This window comes from Haemaphysalis longicornis, unplaced genomic scaffold, assembly GCF_048455015.1.
Source record: "Haemaphysalis longicornis isolate Haplotype H1 unplaced genomic scaffold, Haemaphysalis longicornis Haplotype H1 scaffold_8, whole genome shotgun sequence".
In the NCBI taxonomy this organism is placed as follows: Eukaryota; Metazoa; Arthropoda; class Arachnida; order Ixodida; family Ixodidae; genus Haemaphysalis; species Haemaphysalis longicornis.
In genome coordinates this window covers 39,029,563-39,057,453 of record NW_027526445.1, presented here as the reverse complement: position 1 = coordinate 39,057,453, position 27,891 = coordinate 39,029,563, and the positions used below count along the sequence as shown (strand labels likewise).

Genomic DNA, 27,891 nt, shown 5'->3' with positions numbered 1-27,891 from the left:
CTTTGTTTTTGCAACCAAACACTATTCGCTGTATTCCCAAGATCTAAGTTCATGACTTATCACCACTGCAACAACAAACAACTAGGAATAATAATGATATATTTTATTTACACAAGCCATATGTCTGAGAATGCTCAATCCATGGCTTGATAAATCAAGAACAGCAAGGGATAACAATGGAAAAGGTGCACAAAGAGGCCTCAGGCCGCATCTGCTACAGCAGGGGCAGTTTTCATATTTCTCGTAGGCAAATTGGGCTACTGTTGGCTTGGTTTTGTATTTTTGGTGCAGTATGTACTCTAGATATTGCAAATAATTATAGCGGGATTTTTTTCTTCAAATAAACAAAGGAATGCAGAAAGCCCACAATCGAAAATGAGGTTCCACACCATGACCTGAAAGTGTAATATATGTACCCATGCAATAAATACTGAAATAGGCAGTTGCACATTATCGCGAAACAACTAGGCAGCTTAAGCATAGTCTACAAAATATTTTCTGAAGCACGTCAACTGAGATTTAAATCAGGTGACCAGGTTAACAACGTTAAGTACTGCGAAAATAAAAAGAAAGTAGATATCACGATCCCCTAAGCACTGTACCCCTGACTCAATCAATGGCGACTATTTGTAAAAATTCAGGTGTATATATGTAACGCGCGTGTGTCGCATTACATATTTTCTCTCGCTTGCATAACATCATTTAGGATCAAGTGAGAGACACCGTATCGCGCAATTTCTTTTTCTCAGGAAGTATGTGCACTCACTCTCTGGGTATGCTGAGAGGGATGGCCGTTTTCAATCGGTCCATTTCCCAGATGCAGGCGAGTGTGAAGGGCATGCGTCGTCGGTCGTCCCAAGTGGGCAGCCTCTCCGTGCCGACCACATCATCAACCTCTTTCTGCATCCGTGCCTGAAGGGTGTCCTGGTGTTTAGCTAAGTACACCAGGTGCCACTGCATCGTGCTGGCCGTACTTAGGGTGCCCCCTATGAGGAAGGCCTCTACGTTGCCCACGAGAAAGCGCTCTGTGGAAAGACAGTAGATTTTTTCTCATCAATCAATCTTAAGTAACGAAGCCAGTAGCGTTTCGGCGAAGCCACCGTAGGGTGTAGGGAAAGGTCTAAACAGCATGCTCGAAAAAACAGCGGACATGGCGAGGCTACTCCTGTATTGCTTTTGAGAAACTTCCTGTGGCTGCCGGCTTTATTGTAGCTCACATTCGTATAAATGCTGTGCCAGCACAAGCGCATCTTCAGAAGCCATCACGTAAGTTAAATAGCACAGCTTAAAATAAAATGCATTACGCCGTCACACCTGCAGGCAGCCCTAAGTGTCTCTCTTAAATTGGATACACACGGTCCACGTTATGCGGCAATGATCAAACCATATAAATAAGGCCCAAAGCTCTATCTGAAAGTATCTAAAAAAGTGAAATGGGCTGGGAAGGGTGACCCGACGTGGGAATTTCTTGGAAACGTCCCTGAACAGATTTTATTACTCGAAAAAGTGAGGTAGCAGCGCATGTATGCAGGTAATAACACTGAAATAGCGTTGTCTGGATATGAATACTACATTTATGGGCTGTTAAGGGGGATCCTACGTGAATACCTCTAGTAAACTTCCCTCAGCAGATTTCTTCATTTACGCGAAAAAGTGGAGCAGTGGCGCATGTCTACAATTTTCAAGCAGAACTTGTATTGGCTGACTTGCGCCGCTGGTGGTCGCGCACGCCGAACTGCCTTCCGACAAAGCCGAGTTTGTCAACGTGCTCTAAAGAAGACGAGGACGGTGATAATGATGCGTTTGAAGTGTTTCCCGCGTACTCCCTCGGGGGTAATGGCCAGGGGTACAGCGTTCACTGTTCCGAATTTTTTCACGTGCTCTTCGGCCCCATCTTTCGCCAGCCTCTCGTAGCTGGCGGGGACCCGTGCAAACGTGGTGCCATTTATGCCGCCAACGTCATCGCTAACTTGGCGCCACATCACAGACGCGGTTGCTCGCTCTCTTCGGGCAGTTAACCTTCGACGTTGCATTGGTAGGCCGCGCTTGGATCGCTTCGTCAAATATCGGGCAGCCATTGAAGGACAAAAAGGCTCCGGTAAATCGCAAGAAAATGACCTACAAAAACGTATACAAATCGTCTGCGTTCGGGTACATCTGACCAAACTGAAAGTGGTTTGCTTCGAACGTTTCATGGGGAGTTTCGGAACGCAGTTGGTGCATTCACCTTTCATGCTCTCGAAGTGGAGAATGTAACATCACCGAGCAAGACAGGCTCCACTTAGGTGGCTGTCTGCAACCTATGCGCGTTGTTGCTGCACGATTAGTATATTTTGTATGTCTTTTCCCCACAATTACGCACTACGCGGCGTTTGCTGGTGCTGGCACATCGCCGTTCATATGGTTATATGCAACAGCTAATAGATTCCTTTCAACTTTTCGCAATGCCCGCGAATTACCATGCCCGCGAATGGCCACAAAATTCCATTCACTTTGTAGGTAGTTCTGGCGTTCTCATGGAATTAGTCATCCTAGGCGGCAAAAAAACAACGACTACTCCGCGCTCCTCGAGCTTTCAACGCTAGCGTCCTCAGTGCGACAGATGCCAGCTTGAAGGGGGCGGACCCTCTGGCTGCTGCGTCTTCATTTTGGATTGGCGGGTATTACTTCACTTCTACAGGCACGTGGTAAGCACGGCCGGCTCTACGGCTCTTCCGAATGGCTATCGCGAACAGTATAGTACCACTTTCCCCTTGTAACACTGCAATTGCACCCGGTGTGGTTCATAAGGTTACAATGAGAAGCTATTACCGCAAAATAGGCGTATTGATATAGTGGGGTTGAACTGGTCGAAGCTACGCTTGTCCGTGGGGCGCGCCGTAGTGATGGACTTGGGATTCATTTTGAACAACTGGGTATCTCTAACCTGCGCCGAAATGTCGAATACTTGGGCGTTTTATCTTTTCGGTTTTGCCTGTACAGCGGCCGGTGTTGCAGGGAACAAACCCACGCTCTTCGGCTGAGCAGCACAACCCCTTGGACACTAAATCTGCCGCGGTAGCGGCTAGCTAGATTCGGTTGGGGCTGTTGCTGAAACGATGCATCAGAAAGTCGAAATAAATTCCTGAATGATACAAATGCCTACTGTATTTTTCTCAAGACCAGTCATAAATCACCGAAGCAGGAAATTTTCCCAGTACCCTAACAAAAAGCCCGTGAAACGCCTGTTAAATCTGATGAAACAGTGAGCTGACTTCTCCGGGTAAGGGGGGATGTGGCAGCTTAGTAACGTTGACGCATCCCGTGAGCTGGCACGAGCCGAGATCGCGCTTTGGACGGCGTCCGGGAGGTTGCCTCATCTGTCGGCCCAACGCGGTACGTTTGCCTGGCGTGACAGGTACCCTAAACGGACATTGCGATCTCCAGACACCTCCAATGTTAAAAGATCGCCTCAACGAATGCAGTTTTCTTTTCCTTGGAGCAAATCACAGCTTACCTTGAAAGGGAGAGGAGCGTTCTTCCTTGGTTGTAAGGATCTTGTTTATGTAGCGTTGAATGAAATCTTCTTGCGAGTTCTCTGTCACGTGCTCTTTGTAGGCTTGAATCTGGTTTCTGCGAGGGAATTATTTGAGTTTTGAGAGGTTGATAACCTACCTTCTAAAGAAACCAATTTCAAAAATATCATAATGTTTTCTTAGGCGCTAATGTAAATACTGAAGCTAGTGCCTCTTAACAACTGTTTTTCGAACTTTGGTACTTATTCGCGGATATTCAACCAAGTTCAAAATTGGGGTTGCTAAAAACGAAAGCATTTTAAACAAGGTATTGTGATCTTGTTTCCAATATACGTGAGCGGCCACTCCCTGGCGGCAGCGAATGTAGCACGCTTTTCTGCCTGCTGCAAGGTCTTCATCGATGTCAAGCATTACCTTTGAATTAAGAACTTGCCGCATTTCGTCGGGTACACAAAGTTGTGCATCCTACCGTATTGAATGTATCTGGGAGCGATAACTATGACACTAGTTTTTTTGATGTTCCCAATAACCAGCTCGAACTTACTTGCGGAATTTTTTATTGGTCACCACATCTTCATCACATGCCACAACTGGCGTCATAGAAGAAGTGGTTGAAATAAGATGCACAATTTCCGCATTACAAGCATTTGCAAAACCTTCCCAGTATCCAAATTTTCGACAACGCAAGCAATGCTGAGGGGTTAATTGGGTAGCTCTTTTGTGCATATGACGGTAAGGAGGGACATACATTTTCAAATAAACGTTTGGTTGTTTACAGACGGCCCCATTTTATGTTTACAATACACAGGTTACTAAGGGCTTTCCACAATGCACCGTCGAAACACGTGGCAGTTAAATTGGTTTAAAGTCCACGCGCTAACTCTTAGTACTGCAAATATTTTCTTGCAACAGTTTTTGCAACAGCAAGTGAGAATTTATTCACCGTTCTTATGAAATTTTGGGAAAAGATTCGACCAGTATTTCGGCGAATGTTTGTTCATATAAAAATCTTTTGGATTCGCAGGAAGTGTTGCCTGACAGCGTGTTTATAATGAGGGGAAATGCCGCAAAGGCAGGTATGCATATTTCGCGCACCCATCCATAAGCAGCATAAACGGCAGATTTATATAGTTGGGGTAATATTCTTCCGCCATTCCACAAACCATTATCCCTATTTAGGAGTATCTCTTCCGTTAAGCTGAGTGTACTAAAAATTTAAAAGGCATTCGCCTGCAAGAGGCACAACGAGCGTGAATAAATATCAGTGTTACGTTTACAAAATGTTTGTAAGAAATTGATAAGGTATTTCGATTGCTATCAGTATTCCTTTTTCTTCCACACTGTTTTAGAAACCTTCAGCAAGGCGCTCGATAATTTTGGACTTATGACAAAAGGCATATTTCAAGATGCAATACGGAACTGTTGTGTCCTACAAATATTTTCAAAAGCAAAATTTATTCAGTGAACACCAACAACCCACAATTATTTCAGCTCTACTCACGCCCCGTTTTGAACTAATACAATCTAATGGCGTCAATTTAATAAATGATTCATCGCGAAATCTAGCCGCCTTTTTTATTTCCGAACACCACCTTTTTACCATATGTGTGTCCAATAGTTTCCATGGCATCAGCGCTCTCCGCGAAATGTAAGGTTGTTTTCAAACCGCCACAAAAGGCGCGTCTCCACTGAGGCATTGATGAAAACTTTGTGGTTTTTCTAAATGCATTTCTCGCCAAATCATTTGGTTCCCCTAAACTCAGCGGTGTGACAGTAAACGAACCGTCGCAACTAAGACGCAGTGGTGGAAATGAATTTGGAAGAGACGAAATTCCAAAACTTTACAGTGCCTAATATTATACGGTCATGCTATTATAGGCGCTTTATTCCTTTGGAATATTAAAATTGATGGCGTAATAGATTTATTGATCAATTCAATGGCAGAACTAATATATGACGAACCACATGAAAAATATTCCTCGACGGTAATTCTGCCGTAGAGAAAGCTCAATGTATATTTTGCCTGACTACTCTTGGCCAATAAACTTTGCTAAGATGACGTGCGCGTTGATTTTGCGAAAGAAAGTTTTTTGGAAAAACTTAAATGTTCCAAAAACTTTAAAAAATACTTTATGAAAGCTGTTCTCTGGTTTTCAAAGTAATAGTGCAGCTGGCATATACCAAACTGCGATGACAATAACGATTAGCTTCAACGAACAGGGTAAAGTCGGGTTCACCTCTGCGCCGCGGTATTTTACACAATACCTTAGAAGATCTTTGTATATTGGTGAAACCTTCAAACCTGTTGAGAGGAACGTTAAGGAGAAGTACGATTTGGCTTACTGTATTGTTTCGTCCATCTTGCTGAAAGCGGCATTCATTAACCAGCTTCTCGTGGACGGAATGAACTGGAGCACTTTCCGAACCAGACTTGGCCACATCACAAAGGCTGGCCCAGTACTCAACAGCTTGTACAAGCTTTCCGCTGCGGAGGTCATCTGGTGCTTAGCTCCTTCCAGGCCGGGCAACTCCGGTGGGAAAACAAAGCAGGCGATGTTGTTGGCGACGCAGGGCAGAAGGTAATTACGTAGATCCACGGGTTCACCATTTGTTTCTTCAAACTTTTCTCTAAGGCGCCGGAATTCTTCCTAAAAGCATTGTGAAACAGAATCCATAACAATTCAGGGAAATACTGCTAAACTCGCGTAGAGACATTTTTAACGGTTCTAATTGTCACAAATCGACCAGATTCAGCGGAAATCTTTAAGGTGGATTAAGTTTGTATGAAGGAAAGTTTGACATGCACCTGAACGCAACCAATCGGATAAAAAGGAAAGCTATACAGCTTTCTCAGAAACTTCGCAGTTGAAGACAAAATTGTCTCGGTCCAGGATTCAATCCCGGGACCACCGCTTAACCGGAGCAGTCGCTCTACCAACTGAGCTAAACAGGAGGCTAGAAGTTTGTAGCGCGAGAGCGAATTGATCAACAACTCGAAGTCATGGACAGGAGTAATCGACCAGATTTAGCGGAAATCCCCAAGGTGGAGTACGTTTACACTTCAACTGCGCAGTTTCTGAGAAAGCTGTATAGCTTTCCTTTGTAGCCGGTTGTTTGCGTTCAGGTGGATATGTCCAACTTTCCTACATAGAAATGCAGCCTGTGTAAATAAGTGGCGTGCTGCACTGATAACAATAACTAATAATCAATAATGTGCCCAACAGATAATTGTTTCCCACGTAGAACTGCTTGCGTGCACCTAACCTTGGTTACCCGAAGAACTGTTTTCCTTCTTCAGATATTGAAGGCAATTGCCGCATGTACATTTTGTACAGAACAGATGTCTCCGTGTTTGATTTTTCTCGTCAAATTCGTTCCGACGTTTAGCAATTTTGAGTAGCCTCCTATGCACACATAGTTCTCCTTCCTTGTGTGTTTATTAGGGCACGGGAGCTGCATTTTAATTCTTCGGCCTTTTTACTCGTTTATTGAATAGGGATGATCCCAATCTGCGTACACTTGCAGAGTTTGTCCACCAATGCTAAACAATGTAAAAGAAATACCTCAATCTCTCGCCTTGACCAAGGTAAAGAAAAAACCCGTTCATGTATATTGCTCCACAGAGTGCGTGCCATATGGTCTGGGCGCTCCCAATATTTTTTCAGACCCACCTTTTCTAACGCATGATACCTCAACAACAGTAAATTCACCTGACGAATACGAGATAAGCGTTTTCAATCCCGGGGAAGGAATAAAACCTTTCTTTCTCAGGTAAAATGTTAGGAAGGACATTTTTAGTACAATTACTCACCTTTTGTAAACCCCTTTAGGATATTTCCAGAGCGTAGCTGGGCATATCGCCATTTAAAGCTCGTTTAAACTACACTACGTAAATATTGTTTGGACAGAAGTACTGGCGTATACTCCTCGCCATTTAACTCGCCTTTGTAATAGCGTTTGTCATAAAGGAGAAAAAATAAAGTCTAGAAATTGCCTTGCAGTTTTTTGGGGCTGAGAATTCTTTTATTACGCAATAAAATTGCGAGCAGACGCGTCATATGCTTTTATACGGAACGTTTATCATAACGAAATACGGCAACATTTTCCTTCGAGGTGTTGGCGTCCGCTCAAGCCGTTTCAAATGGCCCTGGTACAAGTATTTCTGCCATAACGGCAGGAATCCGTATCGCGTATTAGCATACCCTAACAACGTAACTACCGCTGGTGGCAGGACTCGCGAAGGAGGACAACTTTTAAAAGGGTAATTTCAGAAGCCATTTCAGGAGAATGTAAGCAAGTAAATAAACGCTGCATCATTGATTTCATCTGAATAAATTTGCCATGGTTGTCAAGAAAATAAGATAAAAAGCTTCAAAACATCATTGCTGAGAGTCGAGATATAATCCAAAGTACATGGCTTGAATGGCGGCGTGATGAACAAATACAAAATAAAACTACGCGCAATGCGTCGCAGAGCAGCGTATAGCTATTACGTCCGCCTGAACCGCAGAATTCAAGTCGGTTTATTATGTTACCGTGACATTTATGATGGGCTAATTGCGCGTAGGTTTCTGTGACTTCTGGGAGATTATCGTGAACATTTCACGTTGTAAGTATATTTGAAAATGCATAAACAATCAGGTAACCCTAGACATGCCATTACTGCCATTTGAGAAACAAATTCCCTTGTTATTCAAACGTGGTGTTTGTTTATCGCTTGAAGCCACTATCGCTTCAAGCCATTGCACTCTGACGCGAAAATGACAGAAAATATGCCCTTTATTAAACGTTATTATCATAGTTTGAGGAGTACATGAGCCCGCTTTAAGGGCACAGGGTAAGCCCTATACTCTCCACGCATTTTTTATCATTTTGAGGTACAGTTTTCTCGGCATATAATAAAGGTATCTACGGTAGCAGAATTAAGCAGTATATTTGGTGATTTTAAGCGCTTTAACGGTAGCATAATTAAGAAGAACCACTAAAAGTTCAAGCTTGTATGATTTTTTTTCGGTAGTACCAAAATTTTGGCAATATTTTAGTAATAAAAGATGTGTAACAAAAAAAAACGGTTGCGTGCATATTTTCAATTGTGGTACAGTAGGTGTGAAACGCTATGTAAGGAAAAAATCAGCTCGTTTTCCTGGAAGATATACCAAATATAGGTACCTCTGTTATAAAAAAAACATTGTTTTGAGATATTTTAGTTTAAAGTAAAAAAACGTGAAAAATAACACCTTTCCGCAGAAAACACCACCGCAGCGATTTATTTAAAAATCACAAGCTTCGTAATTTCCATCGAAATCATTGTTTTGGTTTTCAGCCAGTCATCTGCCCTTCCCTGCCTATTATGTGCGCTATCGTACAGCTATGTTCGCAAAGTATTTTCACTTGTGGTCAACCTCTTTCAGGCACTTGATAGTGTCGTTGCACTCAGGATATAATGCGAATGACTTCAAAATGATGGCTCGTGCGTTGCCATCATCATCGAATGAAAGAACAGCACACCATCTTCGAATATTGAGAGCCTGAAACCAAAAAATACGTTATTTCGTGAGCGGCTCCGAAGGACAAATGTAGAAAAACCGTGCAACACGGTTTTTGGAGTTCCTCCGCTGAGAAATCGGCTGTTAAATGGTTGCTAAGCAATTTCTTAATACTTCTGGGTTCAGAAATGCATTGTGATCTGCAACTAGAATTTTTTTGGTGAAAAAAATACCAATAAACACGGAGAACGTTCTTTTAAAAAGGATGAGGTCACTTGCTGCTTGCTTACGGAAAAAGTGTTGTTGTGCGAGAAATGCGAGTTTCTAAGAAATGTGTGAATATGAAAATGCACAAGGAACTGAACTTCCCTAATTGCGAAGAAAAAAAGTCTTTTTTTAATAGTGCCTTACCCTGTGCACTAAATTTTTCGTCGGAATGTTTTTTGTCTTCCATTTTTTGATTTACCACACATAAGGGCCACACATGTTTTTACACTTTCCCCTTTTAAAGACAAATAAAATTACCAGTTGCTGTATTCCCAGCGAAACACACAGCAATGAAAGTACATTCGCCGCAAAGTGTAGCCCAAAGGACTCGAGGTTTGCCGAGCCCCGGTGTACGCTGAAAAACCACGAGACAGCGAAGAGATGCAGTTCCCCAATAGTAGGAGATCACGTTGTACAAACTACAACACCTGGGATATGATTACCGTATGGCACGTTGTTTTTCTTGTGAAGATGATACACAAAGGTAGTTCACGTCACGATCTGAAGACAAGTTAAAGAAGTGAAGCTGTTCCAAGCCATATGAAGCGTATTTTACTTCCTTGCTGCTTTTTAAACGTGTAATCGATAATGTTGTTAACGCCGTCGCCTAGTGAAAAAGCAATTAGTCAATGTTTATTTGCCGGTTGTCTTTCCTACCTTTACATTTGTGCTAACGAATATTGACGGCACCGAAAATCACGGAATTTCCGTAAACAAAGACGGCTCCGCTTGAACCATTTTTAAAATACTCTGCATGGAGAGGTTGTTCCCGAACTCAAGAAGTAAAAACAATGTTTCACCAAGGTTGATATCTTACCATCATGCGCTCTTCCATTGCAGTTTTGGCAAATCCCAGATTTCGTAGCATATTCATGCAGAATTTTCTGTTTGCGTCCCATTCTTCACCATTCAGGCTTCCTATTCCTGCAAGAAAATTGGAGGAATACAGACACATGTCAAGAAAATCAGTAAATAGCACCACCCTGAAATTGAAATCAGGTGAATTCGGGAATTTGTTGGTAAGAGGGCGCTTAGATGTGTCTTATTGTATCACGAGTAGTCCTGCCCTGGGCGGCGCACCCTCTCTCGGGTGGTGGGCTGCATACTACACGCAGACGTCACTTGCTTGTGAAAGGAAACCGAAAGATTCATTTTTTTGCTGCATATGCTCCTTCGGCAAAACGGCGGTTGCACATTTTGCGCAGCATATAACACACTTCAACACAGCAGCGCAGCAATAAACAAGGACTAAATTGACGGCACAGCAGAAGCTTATTCGTTCTTCTTTTTTGCTGGGCTGCTGTAGTCAAGATGGGTTACGTACACCCCCGTTTCTCCACACCTTGTAGCACACATTTTACGAGCTGGGTATTTGCAGTATTTGCATAATGTAAATAAATGAAATAATGGGAATTGGCCACACTCTCATAGTTCCGTTTTCAAAAATCGGCCCAGTGGAAATTATGCAACCCTAACAACGCACAGTTGTTTTACGGCGACATCCTTGACTAAACAAAACTTTTTTGCATATTTCCGAAGGCCTGGAGGTAAATGTGTCCATGTTTCCTGGAATTTCATAGTGATCTGGTAATACAAAGCTCACGTCGCGGAATGAACAGCTGTGTATTGTTTCCCAAATGATTGATGTTGGTACTTACTCTTCTGCGCTGTTACAGACCACGCGGCATCATCACCAGCCTCAGCAGCAGTAACTGAGCGGTGGCAAGCGCACCTGCTGCACCCAAGCCCGTTTCTTTAAAGCCTTCATTTGAACATGACGCGTCCTCTCCCCTCTGTCGCGACGGCTTGGCAGCCAGAGGACGTCGAGGTTTATTTCATGGTGCTGAAATCCGGGACCTCAAGAGAACACTAACCTCGTCGACACACGGAGGCACGCAATCCCTGTGAACACGAGCGACGCCTGCGATTTTGGTCCAACACCTCCACGAAGTCAGCTAACTGTCGTGAAAGGCTACTCCGACGTAATAATCGAAGCGGGAGGAGCCTTACGGGGTTAACCAGCACTCCCACCGTCCGAGATGAGCGTCAAGCTTGAACGAGTCAAGGTGCTTCACCAGCAGGTAAAGAAACTTGACCGCATCTTTGACAACACGCCGGACGACTCGCCTGAGAGCGAGACGTAAGGTGCGGAAAAATGTGGAGACCAAAAAGTTAACACGTCAACGGCCCCGCGCTTCTGTTGCAAGGCGCGCTCGCAACCACACCTGTACGACCACGCTGCTGCCAGAATCCAACGCCCGTAATTTCAAGTTCCCTCAGCTTGCGCTCGCAAAGTTCGATGGGAACCGGAAAGGCTAGCGGCGTTTTTGGGTGCCGTTGTCGTCGGCTATGCTTAAAAACGACTACCCGAGCACTGCAGACACATTCAACTACCTAAGCGCCCTCGTAACTGCAGCTGCCACATCGACTATGTTTGGACGTTAGGCCGGTGAGGAGGGCTGCAGAGACGCCATTGACATTTTGAAAAAGCGCATCGGTTGAGAGAGAATAAAAATTTAGGATCACCTCAGTTTCAGTCTGGATTTAAAACCATTTTCGTCGTATTAAAGTGTGCACCATCTCGGCGGTTTTACGGCAAAATCCGGGTATATGTGCAAACTCTAAAGGCACTTCGCAGCAATCCCACCGTTTGGTGCTGAGTGCTGCGGGATATCCTCGTGAGAGAGCTGCCGTGCGACATGGTGTGAAAGGTTCGCGAACGCTTCCGCAAATAGAGATCTTGAGCAACGACGTCTAGCTCTAGTCAGGCTGCGAGTGATACACAGCACCAGACGACACAACCCCAACAAGGGCTTCAGCAGCTTGTCGAGTTTGTCGACGATCAAGTCCAGTATAGAGAAGCAGTAGAGGAACTACCATCAATCAAGACCCGGGATGTTGGTGGGATTTTATTAGGGCCGACTACTCAAAGACTTCTCCACGCACACACCGTGGCAACTTTGCGAAATTCACCAAATCATCCTAGTAACGATTCGTTTCCCCGAAGTCCGGTGTCGATCAGGAACCCAATCGCCCGGGCTCCGGTTGATTTGGCAGGAGGCTGGCTGGGTGATGGTGTTGAAGTTCTTGGAGATGGCGGTCGAATTGACGAACTCGAGGCGTTGAAGTTGATTAAGTGAAACGGAAGTTTATGTACAGCTATTTACAGTATGAAAACTGGGTACATGAGAAATAAAAAGAAAAAACTTCAAACTTCGGCTAGACGCTAGCTCCGAGTGCGCACAAATCACTCGAGCTCCTCAACTTCGTCTAACTTTCCTACTCTCGGAGCGTACACAAACCGCTCGAGAAACCACGGTCGAGACTCTGTCTCGCCGCAAGATCCGTCTAGTTGCCCGGTGCGGCGCTGCACCCTAAACCTCCGACGCGATCTTAACCTCGACCAGGGGGCTCACAAATCCCAACCTAGCGTTAACGGTCGAGACTCCTTGTCTCGCCGGGAACTGCCAGCTCAGCGCTCAGACAAGAACCATTTCCAACGGCCAAGTTGGGTCTTATATAACCTCGAGATCACACTCTCTCGGGAACGCCCCTGTAGCGTTCGTACACGCGTATGGGCGTGCCCAAATACACGTAGACAGCTGTCACTCAGCACGCCACGGAAAATTCATTGAGGCGCAGCGACCTTCGGGTCAACGGCACACTCGTAGACGAGCAAGTTCGAGCGACCCTGCGGGTGGGGGGGGGGGGGGGGGGAAGCGGGAAAGACGGCGACCGTGCATCATGCTGACCAGGGCGCGACAATAGAGACACGGGTAATCCCAGCGGGTCCGGCAGGCGTTCCTGGAATTCGGCGCCGCAGTCTGCCTTCTCAATGGGAGATTATCCTTGAGGAATGCGGAGGGCCAGCCAATCCGTCTCCCGCGCACGCCGCGACGAATTAGCAGTGGTTGCAGCGCGGTGTCGGCAGTGCTACGTCGCCAGACAGAGCGGCGCGTTCTCACGCGCAGCCCGGGCACCTGGCCGCTAATCTCATAAGTGGACCTTACAATCCTCAATGCTGCTACTTTTCACAGTCCACTGAACGCTGTTTAGAGGCCTGCAACTGCGCAGAATGGAGCCCTACACAAAAGAAGCAGTTGCTCACAGTGAAAGTGGACCTTACAGCTCCCCCCTTTAAGAGGGTTACTGGACCTCTTGGTTCAGTCAATCCGAAAAGAATTTAAAAGGGCCACTCGTTTCATCTCTCCTTCCGCAATAACAGCGGCATAAACAAACAAAAAAAAAAAACACGTGGAAGGAGCTGGGTATAACCACAAATGAGCCCCCTCCCATTTCTGCAGCTGAACCGAACTCTCTCTCGCCTAAACTACAACACAACCTATTCCCTAGCCGTTCCACAGGGACGGAATACTCTAGCAAACCGGAAACACACCAAAAATGCTAAAAACTCTAAGTGCCGGTAAAAGAAATTGGGTCGTGTCTCCGGAGCGCGTAAACGCCACGAACAACGAGACAACTCAACCTAAAACACTGATGCGCGCTATAACCGCAAACACGCACAATCATTCCGGCACTCGACAACAAGAACAAAAGGAATAAGAACTGGTAAAGAACACGGGCAACTTTGCAGTCAACAAAAATAAAACGTTAAGAAAGTTTGCATTGCCACTATGCGCACGCGCGCCAATGTTCTCCGTGACGGCGTAGCATGATAACGTTCCTTCAAGAATGTCCAGCTGTGCTTTCGCTCACTTGCGGTGCACAGAAAGTTCAGTTCGGTGCGCGGATCGATCAATTCAGTGCACGGATCGAGCACCCGAGGCATTTCGTCGCGCACAACCACGGCACACACACACACACACCACCAACGAAAAAGGACGGGTGAACGGGCACGTTCACGTCCGTCGTGGCGGTGTTAAGGCTACTAGCCTCCCCAAACAACAATCTGAAAGCAGGGGAGTGCATTCGCGTACTTCCCGCCCCCTCTGCAGATGATCCAGACCGCGTAGCGTTGCAATGTCAACGCAAGTTTCGACAATTTAGCCGGCGAACACAACTTCGGGAAAGACGGAGTGGTATCGCAAAATGCGACTTCGCTTCCTGTCCCATAGGCCAAGTGGCCATGCCTCTCCAATGCCCCAACGTAAGGCAATACTGCGCGCTGGCCGCGTGAGCGCAGGGTTGAAGCTGGAGCGTAATGGCGGCCCGCGAACGCGACGACCTTCTCGGGATCATTCTTTCCCTTACGCACAGACTGGCCCACAACAACAACCTCACAAGCACCTGTCACTACCAAAAACCGCTCGTGCACGCTAGGTGCATTCTGAGCAGCGGCCTGACAAAGACAGTTTTTCGGCTGCCCCAGCACGCACTCATCCTGGCACAACTCAGAACTAGGGCCTGTGACACACTGCCAGGTCGCAGAACTTAGTGCGTCAACCCATCCAGCGCGGCTCCTGAGTAAATCTCGGTAATGGCAGCAACCACCACCAAAGCTACGAAGCTCTATCTCAGACACCGGTTTCGCGAGATCACCGATTGCGCCTCGTTCCTCTGTTTCAACTGTAGCTGCCTCCTCACATGGTTTTTCCCTCTCCTTCACAACCTCCTCGGGAGCTCTCATTCTTGGTTTCGCAGTCTCCACGCCTGCGTTTTCGTGTTCTCCATCGGCCTCCTCGGTTGAACTCTCACCCTCTAGACTACCAAACCCACGCGACATCTCCGTATCGTTCCTACCCTCGTCAAACGCTCTGAGCTCCTCATCCTCCGTCTTCTCGCGTTCTCTCTCACTTCCTCTTCCATTTTCTACATGTGCAACCCAGCCTACCTTTTCAGGTCCCTTATCCGCCTTCTTTTCCTCAGCCCGACCGTCAGCTCCGTCTTTTTTTCGCTCCGTCTCATCACATGCTTTCTCGTCTTCGCTCTCCCTTCTCCTCTGGGCGAGCGCCTGAACGCCCGACACGGCGTTCACTTTCTCGTGCAACTTTCGAGCGGAATTTAGAGCGCGGCGGGCCCCGAGACTTTCCTGCGTGACTCCAGTCTCCTCCGGTCCACTGATTAGAGTTTGGGTACTGCCCGTGCCAGCAAGTTCCGCATGCATTAGCGTAGTGTGCGGCGCAAAAGCAGCTGGCGGCTCTACACTCGCAACAACGGGGCTACCCCTTGACTCTGCTCCTATACCGGACGCGCTCGCTTGAACGCTCCGCGTGCTCGTCTTCTTTTCCATGCAGCTGTTCACGGCGAAGCCGCTCGCTTCCCGTGCGCAGCCACGGCCGCTTATCTCGTCCTCGCGCGGCTTCAAATTGAAAAACGGGCTGCACCCATTCAACTTTGCTGTCAGCGCGTAACTGGGCCTGTTCGAAGGGTTCTGTCTCATGCGCTGCAGCTCCATTCCCAAACTTTGCCTGCGAGGCTGCTCGTCATGTTCGAGCATCACTTCATTACACCGCTCTACGGTATCACTGGCCGCGCCTACCTCGTCGCTCCTCATCCCAATGTCCATCTCCGCGCGTTCGACATCGGCGGAAATGCTGGCCTCGTGTAGGGAGTCACGGCTGCTTGTTTTGTCATCGCAATGTACAACCTCCAAACACTGGCCTGAACCATTCAACTTCGCTGTTGCTATACAACTAGCTGGGTCTGTGCCCCATTGTTTCTGCTCGCGGGTGTCCGAGCGCAAGGGCGCCTGCCTTCTCCGCTCCAGCTCCAACTCATACCTTCGCAACCGCTCTTCAGATTCGAGCTTCAGCTTTTCCATGCGCTCTTTAAATTCTTGCGCGGCTTTTCTCTTTCGTTCTTCGAATTCACGCGCTCTTTTCTCTTCTCGCTCTGCCGCTTCGCGCTCTGCTTTCTCCTTTCGCTCTTGAAACTCCAATTCCATTCGCCTAATAATCATTATTTCGGACTCCACTTGGACCACCCCTCCTGCCGCCATGTTCGCCAGCATGCTCCGCGTGACTACCATGCAACTCAAGACTCAGCCTACACCGCCACAACGAAGCGCAAGAAATCCCACTCACCCGCACCTTCGGTGGTCCGCTGCCGCGTCGCTGGCTCCGTGCGCTGGCTTGGCTCTGCCGCTCCACTCCGCTCGGAGCTCGGCTGGTGCCGATGAAGACGGGCCTGCGTCCGCCTGCTGCCCTTGGCTGTGGCCTGGTGTTCTCTTCTGCCAAATCCTGTCGACTGCGCCAGTAACGATCGTTTCCCCGAAGTCCGGTGTCGATCAGGAACCCAATCGCCCGGGCTCCGGTTGATTTGGCAGGAGGCTGGCTGGGTGATGGTGTTGAAGTTCTTGGAGATGGCGGTCGAATTGACGAACTCGAGGCGTTGAAGTTGATTAAGTGAAACGGAAGTTTATGTACAGCTATTTACAGTATGAAAACTGGGTACATGAGAAATAAAAAGAAAAAACTTCAAACTTCGGCTAGACGCTAGCTCCGAGTGCGCACAAATCACTCGAGCTCCTCAACTTCGTCTAACTTTCCTACTCTCGGAGCGTACACAAACCGCTCGAGAAACCACGGTCGAGACTCTGTCTCGCCGCAAGATCCGTCTAGTTGCCCGGTGCGGCGCTGCACCCTAAACCTCCGACGCGATCTTAACCTCGACCAGGGGGCTCACAAATCCCAACCTAGCGTTAACGGTCGAGACTCCTTGTCTCGCCGGGAACTGCCAGCTCAGCGCTCAGACAAGAACCATTTCCAACGGCCAAGTTGGGTCTTATATAACCTCGAGATCACACTCTCTCGGGAACGCCCCTTTAGCGTTCGTACAAGCGTATGGGCGTGCCCAAATACACGTAGACAGCTGTCACTCAGCACGCCACGGAAAATTCATTGAGGCGCAGCGACCTTCGGGTCAACGGCACACTCGTAGACGAGCAAGTTCGAGCGACCCTGCGGGTGGGGGGGGGGGGGGAAGCGGGAAAGACGGCGACCGTGCATCATGCTGACCAGGGCGCGACAATAGAGACACGGGTAATCCCAGCGGGTCCGGCAGGCGTTCCTGGAATTCGGCGCCGCAGTCTGCCTTCTCAATGGGGGATTATCCTTGAGGAATGCGGAGGGCCAGCCAATCCGTCTCCCGCGCACGCCGCGACGAATTAGCGGTGGTTGCAGCGCGGTGTCGGCAGTGCTACGTCGCCAGACAGAGCGGCGCGTTCTCACGCGCAGCCCGGGCACCTGGCCGCTAATCTCATAAGTGGACCTTACAATCCTCAATGCTGCTACTTTTCACAGTCCACTGAACGCTGTTTAGAGGCCTGCAACTGCGCAGAATGGAGCCCTACACAAAAGAAGCAGTTGCTCACAGTGAAAGGCCGATGTGTTCAATGTCTTAAGAAAGATCACTTATCCAGAGACTGCTGCGGTCGTCTGCGGTGCGAAAAGTGTTCAAACAAGCATGAAATCAGTATGTGCACATCAGACGATAGGAACAGCAACACTGGGACATCTGCGCCAGTCGGAGTGCTTTCAATGCAAACAGGCCTTATAGCTTTGCGGCAAACTTCTACCGCAGCAGTCTCATGCTGTGCAACCTCGGGACGCTACATAATTCTCCAGGACGGCCAAAGACACGCCTTTTTATCTTTGAGATGCTTGCAAGGAACTAGGATGCGAATTATTAGAAGAAGACACCTTGACTGTGGGTGTCTTTGGAGGTCAAAAGGAGACAAGAAGCCCCCGAAAGTACGTATGTTTATTGCTGCCGAAAAGGCGGAGAAGCTCGCGCAGGTTCTGGAGCTAGAAATCGACACACTATACAACGCGCACATCCCTATACCGGACGAACAAGCTATCACGACGATGCGAGAAATGCACAAGGCACACGGGCACTCAGGGCGCAGCGATTCGAGGATACCAAAATATTGATCCTGAATGGTTCAGACCGCTACTGGGATCTAGTTACTGCCAAATTAAAACCTAACACCACAACGCTCAAAGCAGTGGAAACATTGCTAGGCTGGACGATTCAATGACCTCTGCGTATGAGGAGGCAACAAAATTCGCTGGGGAAGCGTTACCGTTGTTAGAATGGTGGGGAAAGGTAAAAAGGAGTTGAAAGGTCTAAACCGTGACTCGGAACTTGAAAGCATTGGCATAAAATGCCAGGACGAACAAAGCTCGGTCACCGAATTGCTAAGGACACGGTTTGAAAGAACACTCCCAAAGATGGACCAAAACACAAGATTGCACTACGGTGGCAAAAACGGTCAATAGGGTGAAACGTTTGACGGTACGAAAATGCGGCTTCACAGCCTAACAATACATCCAAACAAAGATGCCAAGCCCACGAAGAATGGTGAAGCAACGACTAGAACATGTATCAAAGAAAGCACAAAGCACCACCGAAGTACAGCGGGCAGCGCATTCTCTTCCTGGTGAGGAAAAAGCTCACTTTTACGTTCAGGTGAACTGTACATCGATCAAAAAGCATTATCCCTTGCATTCAGCAACAAGACATTCAGCAACAACGCAAACGCACCGGAGTTTCCAACACTTCTGCCGAAGAACACGCACGTTACATGGCTCGTGATCCGACACGTCTACGCACAGGATCGACAGAGGAGGATCGGATTTCTTGATAAGCGCTTACCACAATTTTTAAATGCCACGCACCCGACAACTAGTAAAAAATAGCCACGTATCGGATCCTTTCGTTGCAAATTTCGATAAAAGACGATAGAGTTTCGTCAACATTTGCAAACTAAATGCATCCCTTCTCTTTCTCGCTCACCTCTGATACCGTTACTCTCCCGTCGCGCTCCTCACAGGCTAGAGGTTTGCTCAGGTGAATTGAAATTTACCGCATTCCACTGCTCCAGGCCGGGTGCCTCGAAGCCAGCACTGCCATACAACGGAGACACGTGTGAATCGAGGCGCTCTACTTCAACGTTTCTGAAACCACGTTTCCCTACCCCACATGCGTTTCAAGCAGAACGTGGAACCTATCAAGTGAACCCTTGCCTAACTTTTTCCGTTTGATTTTTTTAAATTGCCCGTCGAAGCTATAGTAGTGTGGGCGACAGCAGGCGAAGGAGTGCATTTTTATAGAGTATATGCAGTATTTCATTTTAATCAAGCATCCACGAGTTTGCTATAACGGAACACTGCAAATACCACATTATTGATTTTCTTCCTCGTATTTGCCTAATCTTGTCTTCTTGTTCAACAATGTTGAAACCTATGAACATTGCCACCGTGCACAGACGTTTAGATTTAGCTGTGTGTATATAAACCTATTGTGCAGCTTATATTTTACTTTGGCCGGATGGCTGAATTGCGTTATATAGGGAAGACAGATAGACAGACAATCAAAAATTGTATCGGTCAAGTAGCCCAAGAAAGACTAGAGTCTTAATAAAAATAGTCGACGACGGTTTTCTACCGAACCATTGAGTTCGAAGCAAGTAGCGCAAAAAACTCCCCACTTCCAAAAATACCCTTCAACTCTGTCCCACTGGCATCATCAGTTTGCGGGGGAGGGTTTTGGAACTTCCTCTTCTCCGCTTTAGCAGACGACGCGGCATCATCAGTCTGATCTGCACCGACCAAGCGGTGGAACGCGCTCGCGCTGCACCCGCGTGTTTCCGACAAAACCTTCATGCGAACCTGGCGTCTGCTCTTTGCACTTTCACGACGGCTGGCCGAAGGGCGTCGACGTCCATCAAATTCAGTATTCGCAGTCAAAAGACATTTCGGACCACAATATAGACCACGTAACATATGCGAGTTGTTCGGGTATTCACGTTTTATGCGTGTCATTGGAGAAAAAAAAACGTTTTAATGTTTCTTTACTTCGGCGCGAGAGCTTTTTTTGTCATTCGTATCTGTAAACAACGTTACGGTGAAGAGCCTTCGCATGATAACTGTGGCTGTGCTAATGCTGATTACGCCATAGAAGGATTGTCATAATGTCCAATTGGTGGTAACTTATGAAACAAGGATATCCTACCGTAGCACGGAAGTACAGCGCCATATTTCGGAACAGAACATCGCGTCTTATGACGTAGTGCCCATTACCAATACAGGTTTAAAAGATCTCCGTGCACCCACATTTCCTCCGCAAGTGATTCAGAACGATGAGCTCAAAATTGCTGTAGAGTGAGACCACGTCATGATAATAATTAAAGTACCCAGCTGTAGAGAAATGAACAACAGGGAAACTGACAGAAACGAATGGTGCCGGGGGCATTTTCTGATCTCATTTCGTATGTATTGTGATTCCGTGATATCAATCGAGCTCGGTGTTGCCTTATGCCACTTCATCTCCGTGAATATTCAGAATCTTTATTTCTTCCACATCGAAATTGTTTTTTGCAACGTGTTTCCTTCATCGTAAAGACTCATGTTTTCATTCCGTGAAGTGGAAAATAATTTCCTTCTTTGCAATGCTGAACATTTCAAAAACATGAGACTCATTTCTACTGGCCACTGTCGCCATAAACCGCGTAAACTTTTTGTGTGTAGGGGGGGGGGTAGTCACTGTGATCCCCAATTTGGAATCGTAAATGTTTGGTTTGCGGCATCATGTTATATAATCATTCCCTACAATAGAGTACAATTTATTTCTAAGGCGCACTTTTTAATTTCACTTTTTAAGTGATGTGCAACCTGGCCGCTTCTTTCTCCACTTCCAAGTTACATCCATGAATGACACTGGGCAGGGAACTTAGCGCTGATTGCGAACAAACCAAACGGTGGCGACTAGTTTTCAAAAGCACCGTCCGTGTCCGACTGTGCTGAATTTGCAGCATCTTTCATGGTACACCTTGTTTATTGCCCGAACCTGTTACTCGCTCGAGTAAGTATTGTTCTTCCGAGTTTTTGCTGTTCGTTAAAAAGGGTACCGGTTTAGCGTGGTTACACTCATGTAAATCCAGTTGGTGCACAATGAAAAGTTTTATCCTAAAGCGATCTATAAAATTCCATCACTGGTTTGTCTGACCTGTTTTTTTTGTTTGAGCAATCAAATACCATAGCTCGCAACAGCGTCTCTATAGACATTGGGCACTAAGTGTCGCGTTAACATTTTGTTTGAACCCCAAAACCATCTTTTTGTTCTCCCAGTGCCTTCCTCTGCCATGATACCGAAGCATATTTACCTCCCACACAGAACCACAATTTCACTCCCCCTACCCTTGATCTGTTCTGCAGCGCTAAGAATATAAGTAGCTCGATTGAACCGTTTTGCTGAAGTGAAATGCCTTAATTCCTCGTTAATAATCCCTATAGTAGACCGTCGGCTTCCTGTGTAATGCCTGGAAAGACACCACAGGTCCCTAATACGTGTCTGGTTACTTTGTGCTACGCTCCGCTACAAATAAACGTCGAATTTGCCCACCAGTTTAAATTACTTTTGTTCGGGCAACACCTCGCCCCTGGGATCGCAGACTATGAACCCGTTTCCCAAAAAAGCAGGGTAATAATAAAGAATCAGAGGATTACATGGTTAAAAATATCAGCATCTACATCCACAGCTCAATATAGAAAACGCAACAATACTACTCAGATTTCAAGAACATTTATTTCCACACGACTCACAATTGCACAAGGTGTGCCGCGCATGATTAAGCCACGAATGAAAGTTCTGCTGCGGGACTCCCAACAACCTAAAAAACACGCTGCAGAAGCCTAATGGCATACAAAATGTACCGGACACCTTGCCGGCACCACCGCAGCTGGGGAGGCCGTGTTGACCAGCACGGACATGGGGAACCAGTGTCACCTACTGACCCGTGCTCTTCGTGCTGTAGAAGGCCATGACATCCCAGACTAAATATGTGAATTACCCAGAAAGATGCCTTCGAGACCAGAGCTCAATATCATCCACTCCCTGACCACTTCTGGCCGATTAACCTTATACTACTATTTTCCTCCGGTACTTGGCTAGGACGACTTGCGGAATACGGTGGGTGAGGGCTGATGTACCTTCTCGGCCTTCGCCTGTACTATTGCTACGTAGCGCTGTTCAAGTATGAGAAAAACAACCATATTTCGACTACTTACCGTTGTAGTACTCACGATCAGTCACGAGGCACCTTGCACGATGGAGCAACTCATTTTTGTTAAGGTATTTCTTGATGCTTGCCAAATCGTTTAAAATCACAATGTCCATACAATTTAGTTTCAACCTGCCAGAAAAGGGTAATTCTCATAAAAAATCCAACACCTGTTTTGAAGAAGCTGTTTTTTTCGTTAGAGAAAAAGCGGCTATGAAGTTGCCTTCTTGCCTTTACTTTCCATTATGGTGCCAGTGAATACTTGTGCATCAGCAAATAAACTACAGGTATTTAAAAGGGTAACAGCGACAGCTTGTTCCCATCATTCAATGCCATATCCTATGTTGCTATACGGGCATCAATAGCTCACATTCAAGATTGTGCTATAAAACGTGGTTACCTTCTCTAAAACTTGGGGTAGAATGATTAAACCCCCCCCCCCAAAAAAACTTTCGTAATTATATAAAAAAGGGAGCAAGAAACCGTGGTCATTATTAATAGTTGTTGAAGATCTAAGTAACAATTTATTATTGCCTATAGGCCTCCGCTCAGGCATGTTAGTTCGTTAGAACTTTGTATACGCATGTGGGGAGGAAACGTTTCATTTCATTTTTTAGGAGACTGCCACTGATCTAGAGAATATAAGTGAGTTATTCTCTTGTCGTACAGTTTTCCGTTTTGGGAACTTCTAGTTCTGTCGATGACTGTTTTCCTCGTAATCGATAATCTACAAGGGCCCAGACTAAACGTAGAAACAACAAAAAATTACAAACCTTTCCTAAAGAAAGTTTAGAGAAGCGACAAAGTTTTGTAATTTCAAATCAGCGTCTAACGTGTGTTCGAATCTTCTGTAAAAGTGAGTCCAATCTTTGTTGAAAGTACATCCAATCCATCTTCCAACCTTCAAAGGCCAAATCGCCATACGAAGAACGAAGTCATGCGATGATTTTTTAGCGCACTACGTCAACGCATCTACGACGATTTAAATGTATACCGATACGCGGTTTATGAGATACAGGTGTGCTATTATACCCTTTCTTCATGATCTATGCGTGTATTGTGGTATAGCGAACCGTTTCCTTCTTGGAATGTTCAAGTAACCGTTCTGAAACAATGGAAGCCCCGTTTCACACACGGGTCCTGTGTCCAGATCTCTTATCAGAGCTTCTCAATCGACCAACTCATATAGGGCGAAATAGAATGTTTTTTTTATTAGGACGCCATCAGTCCCACTAAAGAAAATTTGGTTTAAAAACTGTAGTTACTCCCAGCCGGTTTGGCTTATTGGGTAAGGTGCTACGCTGCCCAGACCAAGGACGCAATTTTCATCCCAGTTACGGGCAGCTCCTCTTCTCCTTGAGGGGGATATTTATTGGTGAGGCTGCCAGAACGACTACCTCGCCGGCGGGAAACACTGTTTCATAGACTGCGACTTAATGTGGCGTTCACAAATGCCTACTTACATCGCATACGCCAAAGTACAAGCCCACATTGCGACAACTGTGGCGCCCCTGAAACCGTCGAGCATGTCCTGCTAGAGTGCTCCGCCTACATTGACGCAAGGAGTCGGTTAGAGCAAAGGATCACATGTCTTCACCCTGGACCAATTACGCTGAGCCTGCTACTTGGACCATGGCATTCTCCGTCATCTCAACGGAAAGTCCTGAATGCGCTATTTGGGTATCTTGAAGATATTGGCGTCACCGAGACTTTATAGCCCCCCTTAAGCGGTCAGTCTATGCTACGCCGCATGTCCCTTTATATGACCCTCTCTTTTTTTTCCCCTCTTTCACCTACTACTCTTCTTTTTACTACTCATCTGTCTTTTCCCCGTTCCCCTTCCTGCAGAGTAGCATGTCGACGTACGCGTGTTGGCAAACCTCTCTGCCTTTCCTTCTTTAATAAAGAGCTTCTCTCTCTAACGCGTCCACGCTACACAAACGATGAGGCGCGCCGTAGTAGTGGGCTCCGGATTAATTTTGACCACATGGGGATCTCTAACGTGCGCCGAAATCTCTAACACGCGGGCGTTTTTGCCTTTCACCTCCGTCAGAAACAACCCTTCCGCGGAAAATTTAGGAGGAATTTCACAACCACCATGTGTCGAGAGTTCATCCCTAGGCAAATATCCCTAAGTGGTAAATTCATTTCGATGCCCTACACTGGGCTCGGGTCACGGATAGGTGTACGTGCGGAGCGTCCAACTCCCCACTTTTTACTTTCTCTTCCTTACAAGATTATCGTACAGTCGGTGCCGGAATTTCGTATTTCAATGGGTTGTGGGGCCGTTCGATACACGTATATAGTAAATCCCCAAGAATAAGTTGTTTTCTGGGGGCTAACTCCCTCCCCTCTTGCACCTGCAACCTGAACAGTAGTTCACCGGGCCCTTGAGCCAAACCAGATCTGCTCCCGCCTACGTTCTGGAACTATATGGATACTGGTGAAAGAACGCAGCCTGCTGAAAAGAAGCCAATTCAGGGGAGGCATGCAATTCGAAGCAGCTACAGGCATTTAAAGAAAATTGAAAGTCTACAGCGGGCAGTTACCAAAGGGAGAGGCGGAATCTTGGGCTTTGACTAAATAACCGTGGATGTTCCGCTTATTAACAGCCGAGCTGTTTAATCTTTTCGTTCAGCAGTGGAGCGTTACCAGAGAATTCAGCCTAGCCCAGCGCACGTGGGCGTGTGCCTCGTGAGGAGCGCCCGGCATCGTTCAGGCTTGCACGTGAGCTTGCGTCATGTGAGGAGCTCAAAAAATTACCAAGCGAAATACCGAGCGCACGTGAACGTGCGCCTGGTGGGGAGCGCCGGGCGTCAGCCAGCTCGACCTTCAAGAACACTCTGCCCAGCGTTCGGTGCGTGACCTCTCGCGTGCTGTTCTCCTCACTAGTTCACGTGCGTTCGTGGCTGAAGTGGGGAGCACAGACGCCTTGTTTTCGAGGCCGATTGCCGCGGGTTCTGGCGCGTGTTAACACTGTGCACTTTGGGGCAGAGGCGAAAGACTGCGGATAAAACGAATCGCGTCTTCTAGTCGTAAAGATCTTTCAGCGGCAAGTTCGGCAATCTGTGGGGAGTGCAACAGCCCGGTCACCGACTAATGTGGAGGGGCCGCAAGCTCTGCTGGTCTCCAGCCTTGCACTATGAGTGTAAGCAGCGCCATTTTTTTAGATGCGACGCTGAGAGCATCTCTTGTCGGCGGCCCTGTCATTCCTGCGTGCGTCCGTCGTCGTCGGCGTCCACACTCTCCTCCGCTCGCCCCCTCTCCTCTCCGATAGCGAACACTCTCTCGCGAGGGGCATTGGATTGGATTCGATTGGCTTGGCTTGTCTTGGCTTGGCTTGGATTGGATTGGATGGGATTTGGATTGGAATAAAGTGGATTGTGTTGGATTGTGTTACTTCATAGCCGCGGCAGACGCACTGGCGACGGCGCGTGCCCAGGTGAGAGCGAACACTCTCTCTCAACATCTGCGGGTGTGCGGCCCAGCGCACTCTCACTGCGCCGGTGGGCGGCGCTACCCGCGGTGCTGCGCATGTGCAGTACTGTCTCTCTCCGCGGTCTCCTCTCCTTCGGGCGCTTCGCATATAACCGGTGTGCCACTCTCCGGCGGCCTTTCGGTCGACGGTTGCTCTCCGCTTGCGCTTGAACCCCCCTCAGCGTAGCATCACACCAGGGTTCCCGCGAGGGGGGGTGGGCGCAATTTTTTCAATGGCCTCTACACATTTCAATCTCTATTCTTAACGACACCTGGTGACATCAGAGGGGAAATGAAATTGTAATGTTCTAAAAAGAAAAGAATGCGCGCTTTCATTCATGTTAGCTAAATGTTTCAGCGTTGTCTAAGAGAAATGTTTACAAATTAAGTAAGGTGCTCCGGTTCCCGCTTCAACAGGCTTGATAAAATATTTGATGCGTAGTTGTACAATATTGCATCGTTTCGCGCCGTTTACGGCACTTCTGCCGAGGGTTACCTAAAAATCGGACCGTAGATCTTGGCCCACTCGATCGCCTTTGTTTGGTAGAAATTTCCGATGCTTAGCTCTACGTGACCCCTAAGGGACCTCGCTGGTGGCATTGGTGGAAGCCGGGCACCAGGGGGCACTCTCAGTTCTGGGAACCAAAATCGAGCCAACAGCCACCCCAACACAAGCAATATGACTGTCATTGCACAGGTTGGTGACCAGAGTGCTTCAATCATATTCACTTTTCTCTTGCCGTGTTCTGGTAGAATAATTCCGTGGTTATCAATGCCTGGAAAAAAAGAACAGAATAAATATCATACGCACTATCCGCACTGGGGGGAATAAATACTTTAAAGGAGCCATGAAGACAAAATACAAGTTGGGTTTATTAGAAAGACTGCTAGTCTCGATAACAATGGCACCAATATCACCGCAATCTTCGAAAAAATAACGCAGATATACAAGAAAACGTGTGAAGGAGTTGCGACCCCCAAGCCAATTTCCCGCAACTTTTCTATGACGTCACGGAACCTTGTTTGTGCGATTGGCGGCCGCTTAACTGACCTGTCGCGACGATACATGACTGGACGTTTGTAATGCGGCCTCTAGTTCCGTTTAACCGCATCCCTTGAATGCTAATGTGTAGTTAAAGCACTGAAAATTATGTTTTATTGTAGGCCCGTATGGCGTCATTCTTGGTCATAACACGTCACTGTGGCGCAAAATTTGAAAGTTTTTAATACTTCTTTAATAAATACTTCTTGCTTTTTTTTCGTTAAAAAACATCTTTTGGGGCTGTAATGGAGCTGAGTGAGATACTGAATCCTAGTTCTTTCAAATTACACGAAGTTGTATTTTCTTTTCATGGCTCCTTTAAAAACTTGAACGTTCTGTGCTCTTAAGTGCTCGCGGCAACTTTCTTCCAACACATATCAAGGTCAAAATCGAGGGTATTGGCAGCCGGTATATTTAGGATGCACGCTTAAGAATTCAAGGGAATGACGCTACTCCAAAGTTATGACGTTTAAATGATTAAAGTTTTCGTTCCTATGCCTACTTCTCATATTTAAAGAAGGAGGGAAATGTTTGTCTTATTGCAGTTCATGACGTTGTCCTGGGCATTATGAATAGACTGGTGGCGTATTTCCGGCGCTTCAGTTAGGTGTGTGTTCCGTCATTTGTATATCGGTGACTGTAGATACAGGTTAAACTCTCACTCGTTTCTGAAATGAGAATACGCGAAGCATATTTGATTGCCGGCAATGTGGTATCGCAGTGCACAGCGAGACCGCTTGATTACACATTCTGGTGTTTCACGTCGTTTTGATGCTGCTGCCAGGATTTGCTAAAGTTTCCTTTCTTTCCCCTATACACGCACTAACACTCGGCAATACGAATGATGTAGACAACCCCCGGATACTTGCTATTTCCAGTTTTTTTCTGTTGTTTTTAACCTTCCTGCCTCATCTGGCGCGACGGCAGATGCGCCGTTTCTAAATAATACGAGCGTGGTGTGCGCTACAGCGCCTCGCTGCTGCCTCGGCCAGCACGGAATTTGCCGCGCGCTCTTAGCGAACGGCATCGACTACGTGCAGCTGTCTGTAAATGAAGTCGATAAAACCCCCCGACTAACCGTTTGCTGAAAGTTCCTGCACATATAGCCTTGTCCGCCACCCCGTTCTCTAGCTCTCAGAA

At 47.0% G+C, this 27,891-nt stretch overlaps 1 protein-coding gene across 1 annotated transcript in view; it reads right to left on the bottom strand.

Annotated features, from left to right (window-relative positions):
* The window catches only part of LOC144148691 (cytochrome P450 2C28-like), a 44,161-nt gene extending 17,679 nt beyond the window's left edge, over positions 1-26,482 (bottom strand). The window contains exons 1-6 of the mRNA XM_077680207.1: positions 26,206-26,482; positions 22,240-22,364; positions 10,086-10,192; positions 5,859-6,163; positions 3,497-3,612; positions 767-1,025 (exon numbers count right to left, since the gene is read on the bottom strand). Of these exons, the coding sequence (XP_077536333.1) occupies positions 767-1,025; positions 3,497-3,612; positions 5,859-6,163; positions 10,086-10,192; positions 22,240-22,364; positions 26,206-26,432 (1,139 nt within the window). The 5' untranslated portion in view covers positions 26,433-26,482. The remainder of the gene's footprint in view (positions 1-766; positions 1,026-3,496; positions 3,613-5,858; positions 6,164-10,085; positions 10,193-22,239; positions 22,365-26,205) is intronic.
* Positions 26,483-27,891: the final 1,409 nt, after the last annotated feature.